The 17,614-nt window shown below is 38.0% G+C and overlaps 3 protein-coding genes across 3 annotated transcripts; 2 read left to right on the forward strand and 1 right to left on the reverse strand.

Annotated features, from left to right (window-relative positions):
* On the forward strand, positions 1,293-4,547 carry LOC18787029 (pentatricopeptide repeat-containing protein At2g22410, mitochondrial). Its single transcript, XM_020557587.1, has one exon. The coding sequence runs from the start codon at positions 2,168-2,170 to the stop codon at positions 4,010-4,012; it is 1,845 nt and encodes a 614-aa protein (XP_020413176.1). The 5' UTR covers positions 1,293-2,167; the 3' UTR covers positions 4,013-4,547.
* On the forward strand, positions 8,789-11,005 carry LOC18787602 (sorbitol dehydrogenase). The gene is made up of 6 exons (XM_007218097.2): positions 8,789-9,236; positions 9,376-9,443; positions 9,623-9,859; positions 9,963-10,253; positions 10,351-10,538; positions 10,656-11,005. The coding sequence occupies exons 1-6, from the start codon at positions 9,110-9,112 to the stop codon at positions 10,846-10,848; spliced, it is 1,104 nt and encodes a 367-aa protein (XP_007218159.1). The 5' UTR covers positions 8,789-9,109; the 3' UTR covers positions 10,849-11,005.
* LOC18784771 (zinc finger CCCH domain-containing protein 48) lies at positions 12,558-16,727 on the reverse strand. Its single transcript, XM_007217970.2, has 9 exons — positions 15,940-16,727; positions 15,721-15,816; positions 14,967-15,056; positions 14,775-14,876; positions 14,305-14,451; positions 14,049-14,168; positions 13,880-13,939; positions 13,326-13,423; positions 12,558-13,206 (listed from the first exon to the last, which is right to left on the reverse strand). Exons 1-9 carry the CDS (start codon positions 16,384-16,386, stop codon positions 13,065-13,067), a joined length of 1,302 nt encoding a protein of 433 aa, XP_007218032.1. The 5' UTR covers positions 16,387-16,727; the 3' UTR covers positions 12,558-13,064.

Genomic DNA, 17,614 nt, shown 5'->3' on the forward strand with positions numbered 1-17,614 from the left:
AAATTGTGTGCTGGGGAAAGTGGCAAATTGCGTGAGGAATTAGAGGCGGGCCTTCCTCCCCCACTCACCGCCTAGAACAAGGTAAAAAACCCTGTAACTATCATGTAAAGACTAACGCAAGCAACTAAAGAAGTTCAAAAGTTGTGCTTGCTGCCATTGCCTAGAGTCTTTGACGTATTCTTTTGCCAAATGGGTCTTGAGAACTTTTTGGACTTTTGCCTTATGGCGTGCTCCAAATGCTTGGCTTTATGAACCAGCTGACCAAGTCATCAGCCAACCATATACATTGGCAATATAGACGGACCAAATTATTAGCTCTTTTTTTATTTTCTTTTGTTTTTGGTGTAGGGGTGGACCAAACCATCGTTCCCAATTTCCCAACGCACAACCAAGAGATGAGAGGTTGACATATTGGAGGGTTTGGAACTTTATTGGGGATGCTATAGCCACACAAGTCGGGAATTTTCATCGGAATGCATTTAATCAGTCGGCGGAGAGTGTCCAGGTCGGTGAACAGTTGAGATGTATGATTGAAAGAAGATAGTCACAGCCAATGGGAGTAGTGGCTTCCCCCTCCCTCATGGCACCCCAGTTCGAACCCACCCCAATTAAAAAAAAAAGAAAAAAAGAAAAGAAGATAAGTCACGAAAATAATATAATTATTATTATACAAGTAGCCTATTAAATCAATAATTCATTTTTGTCTAAGGCGCATTAATATTCTCAATAATGCCTTGCTTTGGATGTTAGCTTATGTGATATTGTATCCTTTATTTTCATGTATTTGCTAATCTAAACATATAATCCTTATTAGCAATGGTCCCACACTCCATGCTTTCAATGTACTGTTTGGCATATGATTGTTGTCATATAAGTATAACATCCAAAGATTGATGTATATAATATACTGTTTGGCATATGATTGTTGTCATATGGGTACAATTTTAGACAGATGCTTGCCTCTACCATAACTACTCAGCTAGGCGGCTTGTAAGTTGTAGACTTGTAGTGTAATATGTTCATGAATGGTTTAAATTTGTTTGGTTGCAGTGGCACTGGCAATGCCTAATTGCCCATCCTGTTTCAATTTGATCAATTTTTGTTCAATATTGCTAAAACATTAGTTTGGTTTTCAAGTTTTCTCTTTTCTTCATCTGGCATCTTACCAATAAATGTTCAATCCAGGGCCATCTTTAGGGTTCGGTTACCTTATGTGTATGCATATAAATATGAACTAATTTCATAGAAAAATAGTATACTCTATATGCAAAATATGACAGTTTTTACAAAGAGAAACATCTGATTAGCGACGGACATGAGTAAAGCTTCTCCAATGATAGCAAAAATCCTATATAAAGGCAAGTCAGACTAAAAACTACCAACTACATAACTACCAAATGTTAATTTATGATATCTTCTGTGCAGATAAGATTCATAATAAGGTGCTTCTAACTATGCCATTAATTAGCCAAAACCCTATAATTGGCGTCACCATCCACCATTTTTCAGAGAAAACATCTCCAACATGGTCAACCAATTGAATTGAATTAAGTGATGGGAAACACAATTACGATTCATTTATTTTAATTGGTGGACAAAGTCGTAAAGTCAATTATCTTGAAACATATTTCAACCACATTTGAGCACTAAACCCTTTGGAAGTGACATCACGGTAATAGACTTATCACTCCTATCCTATTCTCCACGACAGTGTCACAGCATTAGCGCATAATCACCACCATCCCTCTGTGCTGTCTGTGGAAGACCTAAAAGAAGGAAAGAAATTGTGAAAGCACAAGCCACAATGCCTTCCTTCCATGAATAAACATTTGTACGTGCTTCCTGGAAGATGGAACTTTGGATTAAGTTGGTGGCATGGCAGCAGAGAGGCCCATCCCATCAAGCAAGTCTATGCCAAGCTTGGACCCAAACCAAAACTCGGGTTTTAGCCCTGGGACAAGCAAAGGGATCCGATTGACCCAAAAGAAAAGGCCCATATTGAAACGCTCAACCCAGCACAACGCAAACAAAAAGGCACAAGCAAGGCCAGTGGCGGGAAAGTCGATGGGCACGTATGCATTTTGATCTTTCACCTATGGTGACCTGAGAACTTCACTTTCTGCCCCAAATCCAAGTCAAAATTTAACCAAAACCGACGCCGCTCGTCATGAAACTCGCAAGACCCATTAGGCGCCACTTCAGCACCTACACAGCCAGCCAAAAATCAGAGCGTGTGGCCAACAACAGACCAATCTCCTTGACTCAAATCAAAGAGCTTCACGCACACCTTATCAGAACCCAGCTCGACAAGGACCCGTCTTCGGTCTCAGAGGTTGTTAGATATTACGCACTATCTCCTCTGTTTTTGGAGAAAGCCCTTTTAGTCTTCAATCAAATTGAGCAACCCACATTGTTGATTTGGAACCATATGATCCGTGGACTATCACAGAGTGGCCAATTCAGTGAAGCAATTCACGTGTATAATCGTATGTACCGCCAAGGATTGGCTGGGAATCATTTGACCTTTATATTCATTTTCAAGGCTTGTGCTCGAGCTCCTGATATTGTACATGGCCAAACGGTCCATACCCATGCACTGAAACTTGGCTTTGAACCGTATCTTTTTGTTTCGAATGCCTTAATTCACATGTATTCATCTTGTGGTTATTTGGGTTTTGCTCAGAAAATGTTTGATGGAATGCGGGAAAGAGATTTGGTCTCTTGGAATTCTTTGATATGTGGATATAGTCAGTGCAACAGGTTTGAGAATGTTTTGGGTCTTTTTAAGGCAATGCAGGCAGCGAATGTGAGGGCTGATGCGGTCACAATGATGAAAGTTATTTTGGCGTGTAATTACTTGGGTGAATGGGAAATTGCAGACTCTATGGTTAACTATGTTGAAGAAAATCATGTTGACATTGATGTTTACTTGGGAAACACTATGATAGATATGTATGGACGTCGTGGTTTGGCGAATTTGGCTCGGGAAGTATTTGATCGGATGCATGAAAGAAACATAGTTTCATGGAATTCCATGATCAAGGGATATGCAAAAGCGGGAAACTTTGTCAATGCAAGAAAGCTTTTCAATGAGATGCCGAAGAGAAATGTGGTCTCTTGGACTTCCATGATCACTGGTTACTCTCAAGCTAACCAACATGCTGAGGCGGTGAGCCTTTTTGAAGAAATGATGGGAGCTAATGTGAGAGCAGATGAAATAACGGTGGCTAGTGTGCTTTCTGCTTGTGCGCATGTGGGTTCGCTTGATGTGGGAGAGGCTGTCCACCGCTACACAAGGAAGAATGGTGTGAAAGCAGATATCTATGTGGGAAATGCTTTGATAGATATGTATTGCAAATGTGGGGTGGCTGAGAAGGCATTGGAGGTGTTTCAGTGGATGGAAGAGAAAGACTCTGTGTCATGGACTTCGGTAATTTCAGGCCTTGCTGTGAATGGTTTTGCAGATTCTGCACTTGAAATCTTCTCGCGGATGTTGAGAGAAGGTATTCGACCAACTCATGGAATGTTCGTCGGGATTTTATTAGCTTGCGCTCATGCTGGATTGGTAGAAAAAGGATTGGAATATTTTGAAAGCATGGAAAAGATTCATGGACTAATGCCAGAAATGAAACACTATGGATGTGTTGTGGATCTGTTGAGCCGCTCTGGAGAGGTAGACAAGGCCTATGAGTTCATACAAAATATGCCTATTGTTCCCGACGTTGTAGTGTGGAGGATATTGCTGAGTGCTTGTAAGGTTCATGGAAATGTGGCCCTAGCTGAAGTTGTCACAAACAAGCTTCTTGAATTGGATCCTTCTAACAGTGGGAATTATGTTCTCTCATCGAATACTTATGCAGCTTCAGATAGATGGGAAGATGTTATAAGAATGAGAGAACTGATGGATGAGAGCAATGTGCAGAAGCCATTTGGCCGTAGTTCCATTGAAATAAATGGCAAATTGTCAAATAACTCTCAGGAGCCAGGACTCACTTGTAAGAAGAATCGATGAATATATCTCAAATTGATCTTAGCAGACCAATTCTTTTACTGCATGGGCTTACAAAATTGAACGGATATGAACAGTAAGAATTGCTTATCTGACCCAGCTGGTCCTGGAACAGAGAGGACAAGTTGTGATGCATTGGAAGCTATCATCATCTCAGATGAAAAATGGGCTGCTTCTAGAATTGGGGTAAACTTTAAAACCTTCTGATGAGATATAAGCTTTGCTGATGTACAGATCACCATTATATACCGCTGTAACCTAGTAAAATACACTGAAAAGATTCACGACAAGAGGAGATTCGAATTTGGGATATTTTTAATTCTGAAAAAAGGAAAAAGCATCACGAAAGAAGAGTTAGTCGATTGTACACAAAATAATATTTGTTCATAATTCTCTCAATTTGAGAGGCATTAAAAAATAATACAATTATCTTAAATTGTCATTATATGTCTCTGTTTAGCAATTGAAAAGTATGTAAAGCTTACGGTAAGAATAGCATATTCCACTACCTGAATGAATCTCATCATTGTCATTTGAGCAAAAACAAAAAGAATCTCATCATTGTATGGGCTAATATTTTGGCTTAAATTTTCCCAACAACGCCTTTCATGAACACAAATAGATGTTGGCAAAAATCATTAAGAAAACACTTTTTTCACGAGAATAATGTTTCTTTAACAAAAGGGACAGTTGTTGCCTACGCGAATCTGAGTGTACCTGACGTGGAAATTAGTCAGCGATTTGTGGCGTGCCAGAATAAAGGTTGGCAACAGAGAGCCCATCTAATTTCTAAAGCTGACAACATGGAGCCCATCTCGTCTAATTCATATTTGATTTTGAGTTCAAATCCGGATGTGTATATATATATATATATATATATATATGATAAGTTTTTACTAAATTAACCCTATACCATAACTACATTATATCAAATGTCTGATTTATCACTCAATTACTTAACTATATCTAAATCGGATCAAATGTCTGATTTATCTATGAGTAACATAACTATATATATATATATAAAAGATCAAATCAATTATCTCATTTATCACTTACCTAAAAATGTATCAGATCAAAGTCTGATTTTATCACTCACCTAAAATTAGTACCTAATTATGTCTCCCGATATGATCTCAAATAGCAAAACAGGTAAATAATCTACTTGGATCCACAAACATAAGTGTCAGGTAAACTATCCTTTTCTGTTTTTCTTTTTTCTGTTTTTTTTGTCAAAGTTAACTAGCACAAGATATTGTAGGAATTTGAACCCATGACCACTTTAAAGTATATCAAAAGCTTGGGTCAATCCAACTAACACCTTAGGTAAATTATCTTCAAAACTATTATATGGTCTAGTCAAAAGTAAATTAACTTAACTAATGTAGTCCATTTATGCAAACTAGACAAGGCATATAAGTTACTACAAAATAAAATATGCTTGTGAGGTTCATGTTGCTCTGGTGAGAAACACTTATGCCAAACAGGTGTTTTGTAATTCCCGATCACGGGATGCCAAGAGAAAAAATTATCACACATGACATACCGTGAGTAGCTGAGAATAGCATACACAAGTTTTTCTGATAGCTGAGATTGTAACAAGCAATAGCTTCTGGAGTTGGATCCATCAAATACTTAGGCAGGTCAGATGAAATGATGGGATGCAATGATGTTTATAAAAATGAGAGCAGAGCAACGTGCAGAAACCATTTGGTCGTACTTCCATTGAAATATAATAAGTGGCAGATTATCAAATAACTCTCAATTGCAAGAAGAAATGATGAATCTATCTAAAATTGACCTCACCAGACCAGACCAGACCGGAACAGAACAGAAGAGAACATACCAGGCCAGAACAGACCAGCACAAATGTTTCAGTGCATGTGCACAGTGCATGGCCATATAATAAAATCGAATGTGGAGAGATATATGAGCGGTAGCAGGAAGTGCTTATCTGAACCTCAACATCATCAGCTGGTCTTTCAACAGAAGAGAGGTCTTTCAACTGAGGTGCATCTAAAATGTTGCCATCAAAGCTTCTGCATTTTCAGAATCCCCCGAGTGGACAAGTTGTGATGATTTCAGCTCAGATGAAAAGGGGCAGGTTCTACAGTTTTGGGAAGCTGCTGATGGAGATGCAAGTCAGCTTGGTGACTATTCTATGGCTTATATAAGCGAGTAAAATAGACCGAGCGAATAAATAAATAAAAATCAACCCAAAAAAGTCATCGAAAAAAAAAACTAACAATAACGGCATAACCCATATCTTATCTTAAAGATAGTCAGCATAGTTGATTTTTGTGTTTTCAGTTGAATTTTCAGTTTGATTTTTGTGCTTAATTTGACAAATTTGCTCAATATAAACACAATAAAGAAATGTGAATTAGACCAATTAATCGGGATAGCTGATGAGGATAGCGACTCCAACCCAAATTGAACTCCCCGATCCTGTTAGAGTAAATTTTAGTATAATGATGATGAAAGTAGCATTTCCCCTTCCACTTGAAGAGTCTCATAATTCTTGGTTAACTCTTCTCGTAAACAGTTTTCACTCAAAGACAAGACAAGATAGATATTTGTGGGAAAAGTATGAGTTGATGAGAAATGTCCCAAAATTTAATCACAGAGACTGGTCCCAGGAGAATATACTTGTTTTATTTTATCTAAGAGACAGTTGTCTCCTACGCGAAGCTGACTGTATATGTCGTGGCGTCCAATTATTATCCTCTATATTGGGATCCAATTATAAATCCGTACCACGAATCTCTCTCCTCCGTCCCTCATTTTTCACACAAACATACAATACAAGTGCACTTTATAAACTTTAAACCTAGCCAGCCAACGTCCCAAATTCATCCCACCATTCGTCTGACGTGGAAATTAGTCAGTGCCAGATACCAAGGGCTGGCAACAGAGAACCCGTCTAACTTCTAAGGCTGGCAACAGAGAGAGCCCATCTAAATGACATTTCAGCTTTATTTTATTACATGATTAGGGGGTAATTATATTACTCATTAAATTCTTCTTCTTCTCTTTTTAGAAACATTAATTTTATGGATTTGATAAATCACTCACGTGATACGGTTATGTCATTGATTCACAAAAAGGTTTGATTGGATAATCACTATATCTGAATTATTTTATTTAGTAAATAGTTAATGGAGAAAATTAACAACTAACCTTCTCTTTTATACATTCCTGCTCTACCTTCTGATTCTCACCTTCTAACTTGGTGCACTTATCCAATTAAATTATCTATCTTTTAGGCTATCCATCCAACGTCATCTCTAAAGAAAAACCAACCAAATAAGGGAATATTTAGTCATTTAATTTTCATGAAATAAATAATTTTATAAAAAAAAAAATCAATGTTTTTTATTAAACCCTAACTTAACGGGAAGGATTTTATGTTAAAGATTAATTACGAATAAATAATAAATAAATAAATTCAGTGTTCTGATTAAACCCTAACCACGGGAATGATTTTATCTATCTATATATATAAAGCAAAAGGCAGAGAATGGTGAAACATTCAAAATACCAGAAAATATCCTTAGTTAATGCAAACATTAAAAACTAAACTTATTAATTAAATGAGGATAATATGGTAAATTCACACTTTTTATAAAAAAAATTAAAATTAAATAAAAAATAATGGATCCTATTTTTATGGAACACTTTTTAAGTCTAAAATTTTAAATTTTTTTTAAAAAATGCCTCTCGCAAGCGCGGAAGCACATGCAGAGAGGCTAGTGTTAAGAACTGGATAAAGACTTTATTATTATTTCGTTGAGAAGATAAAGACTTGTAATCTCAACTAATGAATCCCATGTAAGGTACATATTTAAAAAAATAACAATTCAATGCAGTAACATATAATTCCTTAACTAGTCTTTAACACAAATATCCCAACTCTAGCATAAGATATTGTTTATAAATGGCAAAACAATGGCAACTTAGTTGACATTTTGTACTACTCACTGTTTTGATTGTATGTAACATTGAAAGATAAAACCAAAAAGAATAAAGTAAAAGAAGAAGATACATAAAGAACGTAGCTGGTGTTCCTCATATTTAAATTTGATAATCAAATAACATGCGTTCTCCTTTATTTGATAATCAAATAGATAACATTCCCAATATTTGATATTCAACTATATTCAACTTTAGATGAATAAGATAATTAGATTGTGATTACGATCTAAAATAAGAAATTAGGTAATAATCTCAACTTGCTCTAAACCCATTATTCTAGTACTTATTAGTCAGCATTAAATGTGGACCATAGACAGGATAATGCGGACGGTCTGTCTACGTGAATCTGACTGTGCATGTCGTGGCATCCATTCACCAATTCATAATGGCCGTTGACGGTTCCCAATTTTTAGGCATACTTTTATTCGGATACTTCCAAAGTCCCGAAATTCTATCCCGAAATTTGTGTAATGTAGAAAAATTTGTTACTGGTGTTTGAGGCGTGAGAAATTAAGCTAAGAATATACCCAGCCATTGCAAGCCAAACCTAAACACCCAAAGAAAACAGAAAAAACAAAGCAAAAGAGGAAAAAAAGAAAAAGGAAAAAAAAGAAGAAGATATCCAAAAGTGTGATTGTAACAGATGGGTGAGTATAAGCAGGGCAGGCAACACCGTGCATGAGATGAGAACAAATCACCCACGTACAAAATTCCAAATTGGATAAATACTTCATTTCTGGATTTTTCCTGGATATAAAATAAATAAATAAATAAATTTTTTATAAAAAAATGTGCACAGATATCATATTTCGCTGTGACCGCAACCAACTTGACCAAATCATAGTATTTTTCTCCATCGACATCTCTTGTTCCTCTCCACACCCTTTTCCAAAAACTAATATAAATACCACATCGTAGACACACTCTGCTCATTCAGAAAGTACTCATCGTTTGTCTTTCTTACCTTCAGGCCTTCACACACCCGTTCTCTCTCTCTCTTTGTTTTTCAAGTTCTTCTCTTTCCTTCAAGTTCTTCTCTTTCTTTCAATTTCTTGCCTTTCAAACGCCCAGATTCCCTCGTTTCTCTTCTCTTTTCTTTCAACCACAAAACAGAGCAAGTAAAAAATGGGCAAGGGAGGGATGTCTTCTCAGGGAGGGGCTCTAGAAGCCCATGTTGAACAAGAAAACATGGCTGCTTGGCTGGTGGGTGTGAACACCCTCAGGATTCAACCTTTCAAGCTCCCTACTGTTGGTATGATTTTGATCTCTGTTTATGTTATCAAAACCTTATACATGTATGACATTCTTTCACTGCTTCTGTCAAATTGTTCTCAATGATGCTCCTGCCTGACATTCTGTTTCCTTTTTTCTTGGGATTTCTTAATTTTTAGGTCCCAATGATGTCAGAGTCAAGATAAAGGCTGTTGGGATATGCGGAAGTGATGTCCACTACCTTAAGGTTCGCCTCCCTCTCCTGTCTTTTTTCCCCCTGGTTCTGAATCTGATGCATATTCATTGTTCCGTTTTGGTTTGGTTTTGAAAACCCGTATGGTTTTAGAACCAAAATTTGGTTTTATCCAACAGATCAGTACTTAATTCTCCTGTTTTAATTCTTTTCTTTTTTTGGCCATTTTTCAGACCATGAAATGTGCAGACTTTGTTGTTCAAGAGCCAATGGTAATTGGGCATGAATGTGCTGGGATCGTTGACGAAGTTGGTAGCTTGGTGAAGAATCTGGTGCCCGGAGATCGCGTGGCTCTAGAGCCCGGCATCAGCTGCTGGAGATGTGAGCAGTGCAAGGGCGGGCGATACAATCTCTGCCCTGACATGAAGTTCTTCGCCACCCCACCAGTCCACGGCTCATTGGCAAATCAGGTAACAAAAACCCACCCATAAAGTTTTCATCTTTCTATGATCTCTGTACCAAACTGGAGCCAGTTATTGATGGGCATTTTTTCTTTTTCGGTTTTGGGTTCAGATTGTGCACCCTGCAGATCTGTGCTTCAAGCTCCCGGAGAATGTGAGTTTGGAAGAAGGCGCCATGTGCGAGCCTCTGAGTGTTGGTGTTCATGCCTGTCGGCGAGCCAACATCGGCCCAGAAACAAATGTCCTGGTGATCGGAGCAGGGCCAATCGGGCTTGTGTCGGTGCTCTCTGCTCGTGCTTTTGGGGCGGCCAGAATTGTCATTGTGGATGTGGATGATGAGCGCTTATCCATTGCAAAGTCTCTCGGCGCCGACGACGCCGTCAAAGTCTCCACAAACCCTCAGGTTTCTATCTTTGCCACGGTCATAGTTGATTTTAAAATTCTTAGATTTGATTTTGAAAACCATTTTTTTAATTCTTAATTTAAATTTATCTCAACAGGATTTAGAAGATGAAGTTTCTAAGATAAGTAAGGCCATGAAAGGTGGAGTAGATGTGAGCTTTGACTGCGTGGGTTTTAATAAAACTATGTCAACGGCCCTCAGCGCCACCCGTCCGGGCGGCAAAGTTTGCCTCGTGGGCATGGGTCACGGCGTCATGACTGTCCCCCTCACACCTGCCGCTGCCAGGTAATTAATTAATAGTAAATCACTTGTTTAATCCCCACTAATAAGGACAAGTAAACTAGTTTATTAGGCCTAGTGGATGGTGAGGGTGTTTGATAAATGTCTTTTCTCTTGACACAGGGAAGTTGATGTGGTTGGAATATTCCGGTACAAGAACACATGGCCGCTGTGCCTCGAGTTTTTGAGAACCGGTAAGATCGATGTGAAGCCCCTCATAACGCACCGTTTCGGATTCTCCCAGAAGGAGATTGAAGAAGCCTTCGAAACCAGCGCGCGTGGCGGAAATGCCATAAAAGTCATGTTTAATTTGTAAAGTTGAGAGAGCTACTACAAGTTTTTACCTTATCCAATTTCTTATTAGAAAGGTCGGCGAGAACATTATCCGTTAACAAGGCATTGTTGAATAAGTGCCATTGTATGAATTAAACAATAATAAATATTAATAGTATTTTTTTAGTTCTTATTTGTAACTCGTATGGACTTGTGGTTGTGTTGGTTGACTTTGGATGCGTGGCTAATCTTTTTCTTGGGCATACACGGAGAAGAAAGGAAATTTCTTCTAGTTATAGTTGAATGTCGTGATCATTAACTACCCATTATCCTTTTAATTAGGGTAACATAAACACTCATCTAGCCCAATATCCATGGATGAGTGTGATCCAATCCACTTAATAAAATATCAGAAATTGCAACAACTTAAGTCAAACTCTACCCATTTGCCTCCTAAATACCTACATACCGTCCAAGGTGAGCAAAATTCTCACAAATTACATTTGTCATCAACTCTCTATACGAAATGACGTATTGATACATGCCATGCCAGAGTCAGGTTCAAAGTAAATTTTTTTAAATTACTACCGAATGGAAGATTGAATTCAAATGTAAAAGGACGGTTGGATATAATATACCTACGGAGAAAAAAAGAAAAATATTTCGGGTAGTCAATAGTTGCATCTCGTCATCATCAACTACCCAATAAATTTGGACATTACTTTTCTCACCACTCTTAATTAGGGATGGCCCATTGATGAGTGTGATTTAATCCACTTAATAAATATCAGAAATCGTAACAATTTGAGTCAAACTCTATACATGTTAGTCTTATTTCTTAAAAGTAGGTTAGGTTTAGAGTCCTCCTTTTAAACAATATGATATTTTAAACTATTTAGGAGGGGACAACATTAAGGTGCAAGATGCGAACACACCGACTAAATCAATTGATATATCCTTTTCTTTTATTTATTTTATAGAAAGGATAAGAATATAGTTATAATAGACTTTTATAACGGGTCAATAAATACACAACAAGCTCATCACAAATATATATTATTATCGTTATCCAACCAACGATAGAGAAAGACCAAAGGCTAGTTAGTGACATGAGGCATTACAAAGTGGATTCAAATTTTTTTGGTTACAAAGTGGATTCAAATTTAAATGAGGAAGGAGGGATACATTATTTGGTAAAGAAAGCATGGCGAAGAGAGTTGGTACCACCATACAAAAATGAGTCATGCTCCCACGTGGACTTGGATTCTACAATTTTTATTTATTTATGAAGACTTGGATTTTACTTGATACTTGAAGAAATAGCAAGAAAAGAAAAAACCCTAATGCTTGGGGTCCCCCTATCCTATAAATTTTTGGGCTCAAACTCTTACCTACTCACTGAATGCAACCTTCCCTCACCTACTCGTTAGAGCTGACTTTTGTTAGGTATTAAGGATGCCATTGGCTGAGGTTGACTCAGATTCTGGGGTGGGCACCGTGTGGGTGGGAATTATGCAACAATATTAACATGGAGTTAGGCACGTGTGTACAAGTGCAACAGGACAACTTGGCCCATGATTTCTCCCTTGTCAAGGTAAGAAGGCTGCACCAGCACATGCACATGCACATGAACATGAGGTTGCCGACCTTTGTTTTTAACCTATGGCCCACAAACAAAAAACAAATGAAAGGAAATAAATGTATAGTCCTCTGCGTTTACAGAATATACGAATATGCTTTTAGAAGTAACAGTACACAAAATATATACCATTACCCAAAAATAAAAATTACATTATCTTTTAGAGCCCACAAACTCATCGAAGTAAAATGGACTTGTCAATGTGCTAACTTTTATTTATTTTTTCTTAAAAGACGACCAGAGAAAAATTTGTCCTGCGTTTACACTCCAAAGTCTAAAACATTAACGCATACAGATGATCCATAAAGCTCGCTCTCTAGGGAGATTTGTCCCGCAGTCGGTCGCAACTTTGCATGGGCCAAGATGCTTTCTTTACGTCCATGGCACACAGTAAAGGGCGGACTGCGAGCAGTGCTGCTGCTGATGCGACTAACTCCTACCTCTATAAATCCAAAAGCTCTCCAACCCATCATATCAGTCTGACCCCAAAAAAGAAAATAAAAAAGAAGCATAATCTCTTCCTCGGACCTACACTTACAAATGAACCCCAGAAAAATGAAAATCAAAAAAGAAAAAAAAAATTAATAATACATTGTGGCCTGTATAAATAATCTCCCTCCTTAGGCGGTTGGAGCCGGGTCAGCCACCCATTTCCATACTTTCACTTGACCGGTTCCATCACCCGTGAAAAACAAGCCACCAGGGCCTACCTGGATTGATCTTATCTCCTCTTTTGAAAAAATTTTACCCCTCTCGGAAAACCTAGACCATATAATAGAACCAAAGAAAACAATTAGAGCAAAGTAAGATGCTTGAAAAATATGTTACCTAAAAAAGAAAAGTAAAAGAACTAGGGCAGAGAGGGGGTGTTGAAATCTCACGCTGGCAAATCATAGACGCGGACAGTGTTGTCATTGCAAGCGCACAGCAAGACGGGCTTGGCTTCTGAATCATGCATCCCGCACAGTGTAATCAAACCCTACAGCAAGGTCATAAGCATTAAAGACTTGACATTTCACGTCGGGAATCGAAATTCATAGATAACCTATAATGATAACGGGTCCAGGAAACTGAAAATTAAGTACTAGGTGAAAGACTTTATAGTGGGGAATAGAACTTATGATAACAGGTCCAGGAAACTGAAAATTAAGCACTAGGTGAAAGACTTTATAGTGGGGAATAAAACTTATGACTACGGCTTTCAAATCAAACTACCTGCATAACACGCTAACAAAGATGACTACATAATTCTAACTAAACATAATTTGCTACACAAACAGAACTTGCATTAGAGCTTCTAAATGGTAGGCCATGGAGTTTCAGCCTTCAATATTCCTCCGGGAAAACTTAAAAATGCCTATCTTGTTCTTAATCAATGCAGGAATAGCAATATAACTGAATAATGAAGACATGTATTGAAACATAAACAACATACATGTTCTTCCTTGTGAGTGTATGTTACTTCCAAGTTTCCACTTTGAGTAGCAACCCAGACCTGCACAAACCAAACAATTGGAACTAAATAAGTTTACAGTCCAAGCGCAATACACAGTTACACATACACACCCACAAAAATCCTTATAAATCATAGAAGTGAGACAAACCTTTAATTGTTGATCCAAAGAACATGATAAAAGAAACTGATCCCAGCAAAGAACAGACATCACAACTGAAGTATGCTCTGTTAGTGTTTGTATACACTGCAATGTTTCCAGGCTCCAAACCTAAAAGAATACCACATGAGCATGAGCATGACATGACTGAACTACACTTGTGGAGCAATTAATGGTCTTCACGAGTGTTCCACCAGCAAGCGTTTATGCTTATTGCAGAATACGTATGATACTAAATCCAACTTACCCTTATAGAATGGTCCATTGAACCAGAGTAAAGCCTATTTGCTCCAACTACTAATGAAACAACTGCAAGAGTGTGACCTTTCAACGATGCAGCTGGTTCGAAGCAATTAGTAACGGCATTAAATTTCCATGCCAATATAGAACCATCCTGCATCAAAAGAAAATTTTGGCTAAATATTAAAAAAAAAATGCTGATTCCATACATGCATGCACAAAGGAAAATGGAGAGGGAGCAATGGAGGAAGTAGTAGATGCAAGCGCCTTCCACAATGGGATGCAATCTGCTTTTTTCAAGATTTAAATATGATTATAAAAATAATAAAAAACCAGCGTGCTCCCTCAATATGGTCTATAATTGGATGGTTCACACAACGATGCTGCTGTGAGCACAGAAATACTCACAGCTGAAAGCCCCTAACAAGGAGAGGAACCAAACATAAAATTAAACCATAAAAGTGGTCAAGGAATTACCTGCGTACCAGCAAAGAGCAAATCATTACCCACAACCAGGGCATAAACTTGTCCTACAGGCCCACTAAGACTCAGTTCAGAGTTAGTTTGGGTGTTCCATGCCTACAAAACCATATCCACAACCGAACGAGGCAAAATATCATTATAGTCTGCTGCTATAAGCTTAATTTTTAGGAGATTCGTCCTGCCTACCTTTACAACATCTGGTATACCAACAAATACCCAAGGACCTTCACTGATCATACAACCTACTTCACCGCCAAGATTAATTACTCCCAGGCACTGCAAAATGAACAAATACAAGCACATGAATTATTTTCCTACCCCTCTGGATTGACAATGAGACATGTGAAAAAATATTATCCAACTATCTAAACTGAGCACAAGGAACTGGTGATTAAGAAAACAAAATAATTGAGACATGAGAAAAAAATCTCTAGAAAGCTCTCCAGTTCTCCCCATAAAATCTCTCAAGACCCTTCTATGCATCCTATAATACAAGCCATGTTTCCCTTCTACAGTTTTTATCATTGCCACTCATAAGTCCCCACACTTTACTCGCTGAAGTAATCTCTCCAATAATTTGACTACAATTTGAAAAGGACTGTGGTCAGCTGCATTTTAGTGTTGTTGATTACTTTCTACTTTCTTTACAGAGATATTACCTGGCATTACAATTTTCACATTCCTATCAGGGGATGACATCCTTAAAATCATTATTGGTAGGAAATTCCCGTGTCCAGTGCTTACAAATCAACTAAACTAAGCCCTCATCTAAAGTTTATAAATGGGATACGCTACAGGAGTTCTTTTGCCCATTCCAATTAAAGATTGAACTTTCGGCTACCAAATAGAAAGGGAACAGAACTATATCTTACTTAACTATAAATTCTTAGGAACCAAACATAGAATTGAAAATTGGTGTTGCCCAAAAGTGAATGACTACCTGACCAGATTGGCAATCCCAAACCCTCACAGTCTGATCCTTACTCCCAGTATAAAGCTTATCAGAGCCAGACGGCAATGCAATCCCACTAACGACCTGTTCACGAAAAACACAAGAAACCACATCAGTTGACAAAACATAAAGACCAATAAAAGGCCAAAAGTACACAAGAGTAACCCCATAAAATCAATGACAACCCGATATATATAATCTAATCACCTTCTGATGCCCATCAAGCTGTGTCAATAAGCTGAAGCTATCCCCCATACTCCAACAATGCAAGAACTTACACTTATCCCCATAGCTACAATTCCCCTGAACCCAATAATTACAGACTTTCTCCATCTTCCTAACAAAGACCCTAGTCCCTCCAGTGCGGCCCCACGTCGAAGAAGCCCCGCCATTGAAGTTATTTGGACCCCGGTTCCGAGCCGATGGACCGTCGGTGGTAGCAGCAAAGGCGTGATGGCGCTTAGACGACGCCGTTCCGTTGAGACCTTGTTGTGACGGTGGTGGCGGTAGCTCTCTGTGGAGGAAAGGGCAAGGGTGGCGATTGCACTTGCCTGCCCTCCAATGGAAGCATACCTTCTGGTTCTTGGATGGGTCGGATTGGGGGCCGCCTAATCTGTGGAAGACCCGTTTGTTGCCCCCTCCATCTACATCCATTAGCTACGAATTTGAATCTCCCTGTAGCTAGACTTGAACTCAAAGCTTCGATTTTCCCCTTTTTGTGTGTGTGTTGTTTAAAGATTTTCAATATTGATTGGATGGATTGGTCGATTGGAATCTGATAATGGAGTTGGAGAGAATCGGAAACCCAAAATCCCTCTCTCTCTCTCTCTCTCTCTGGGTGAGGGATTGGGAGATTTGAATTTCACAAACCCTAATTTAATTATCGTAATTTGGAGGAGGGGTTTTGATTTGCGAGACTCTCTTCTGTCTCTCAGTCTCTTTCCCTCTCGGTAGGGAGGGAGGCGATGTACAAAACTGGAATTGCGTCATGTGTACGAGAACGTCGAATTACTTAAATGCCCTGTCATAATAGGGTTTTCTTCGTCTTTTTAGACACCCGAGCAATTTTGAGGCTATCATCCTCATCCTCTAAGAAATTTGCAAAAAAAATAAAAAAGAAAGGTATCAGGCCCTTATGCCAAAAGAATTAGTAAAAATATAAAAATGACTTGGGCATCACGTTTCATACTTTCTGTTTTCTTCGTTATTGTTATTTATGTTCCAAATCTTATATATGGCAAATTAGATAAGTAAACTAACTAAAAAATGTGAATTCATAAACGCATGTATTTGCCATATTGTTTCCAAACAATCCACATCAAATCACTCATGAATATTTAGGACCTTTGCCCTCTCCCTCTACCAACTCATGAATTCTTTAATTTAAACTTTGAATATGTCGATTATACTTAATTTATAGTGTTTTTTTTTATATATACAAACGATAGTCTATTTAATTTAATTTAAACTACGATGATGATAATTTTAACTTGAGTGCACAGTAAAAAGAACATCCGATCTAACTAACTTGGTTAAGCCCATATTGATAAAGTATCACACTATTTGAAATACGTGGTCACATGTGATACTATATAGTAAAATAAACATTAATATTGTTAGTATATTCTTTAGAACTAGTCCATATAATATTATACATCAAAATCTTATGGCCCTGCAAAAGCTGCATGCCTCTCAAACTCCCACCTTTGGAAAGCCATGCAATTTTGGTCTCAAAAGTTCACCTCATCAAAGGCCAAAGGGGTCATATTCCTAAGATGAAGACAAATGAAGGTAGATTTCGTTTACATTTGGCGGATAAGAAAAGAAAAAATTGACTGTCTCAACTTCCAAAGCCCAAGTAGTTTAATATATACACCATATC

The sequence above is a fragment of the Prunus persica genome, chromosome G2 (assembly GCF_000346465.2).
Source record: "Prunus persica cultivar Lovell chromosome G2, Prunus_persica_NCBIv2, whole genome shotgun sequence".
NCBI lineage: Eukaryota > Viridiplantae > Streptophyta > Magnoliopsida > Rosales > Rosaceae > Prunus > Prunus persica.

Bases quoted from the DNA above. Each gene is read 5' to 3' on its own strand.
- LOC18787029 (XM_020557587.1), top strand. From the start codon at position 2,168: ATGAAACTCGCAAGACCCATTAGGCGCCACTTCAGCACCTACACAGCC.
- LOC18787602 (XM_007218097.2), top strand. From the start codon at position 9,110: ATGGGCAAGGGAGGGATGTCTTCTCAGGGAGGGGCTCTAGAAGCCCAT. The intron at 9,237-9,375 runs GTATGATTTTGA...CTTAATTTTTAG, and splicing joins TTTCAAGCTCCCTACTGTTG to GTCCCAATGATGTCAGAGTC. The intron at 9,444-9,622 runs GTTCGCCTCCCT...GCCATTTTTCAG, and splicing joins GTGATGTCCACTACCTTAAG to ACCATGAAATGTGCAGACTT.
- LOC18784771 (XM_007217970.2), bottom strand. From the start codon at position 16,386: ATGGATGTAGATGGAGGGGGCAACAAACGGGTCTTCCACAGATTAGGC. The intron at 14,877-14,966 runs GTAGGCAGGACG...ATGGTTTTGTAG, and splicing joins GTATACCAGATGTTGTAAAG to GCATGGAACACCCAAACTAA. The intron at 14,452-14,774 runs GTAATTCCTTGA...CTTTTGATGCAG, and splicing joins TGCTCTTTGCTGGTACGCAG to GATGGTTCTATATTGGCATG.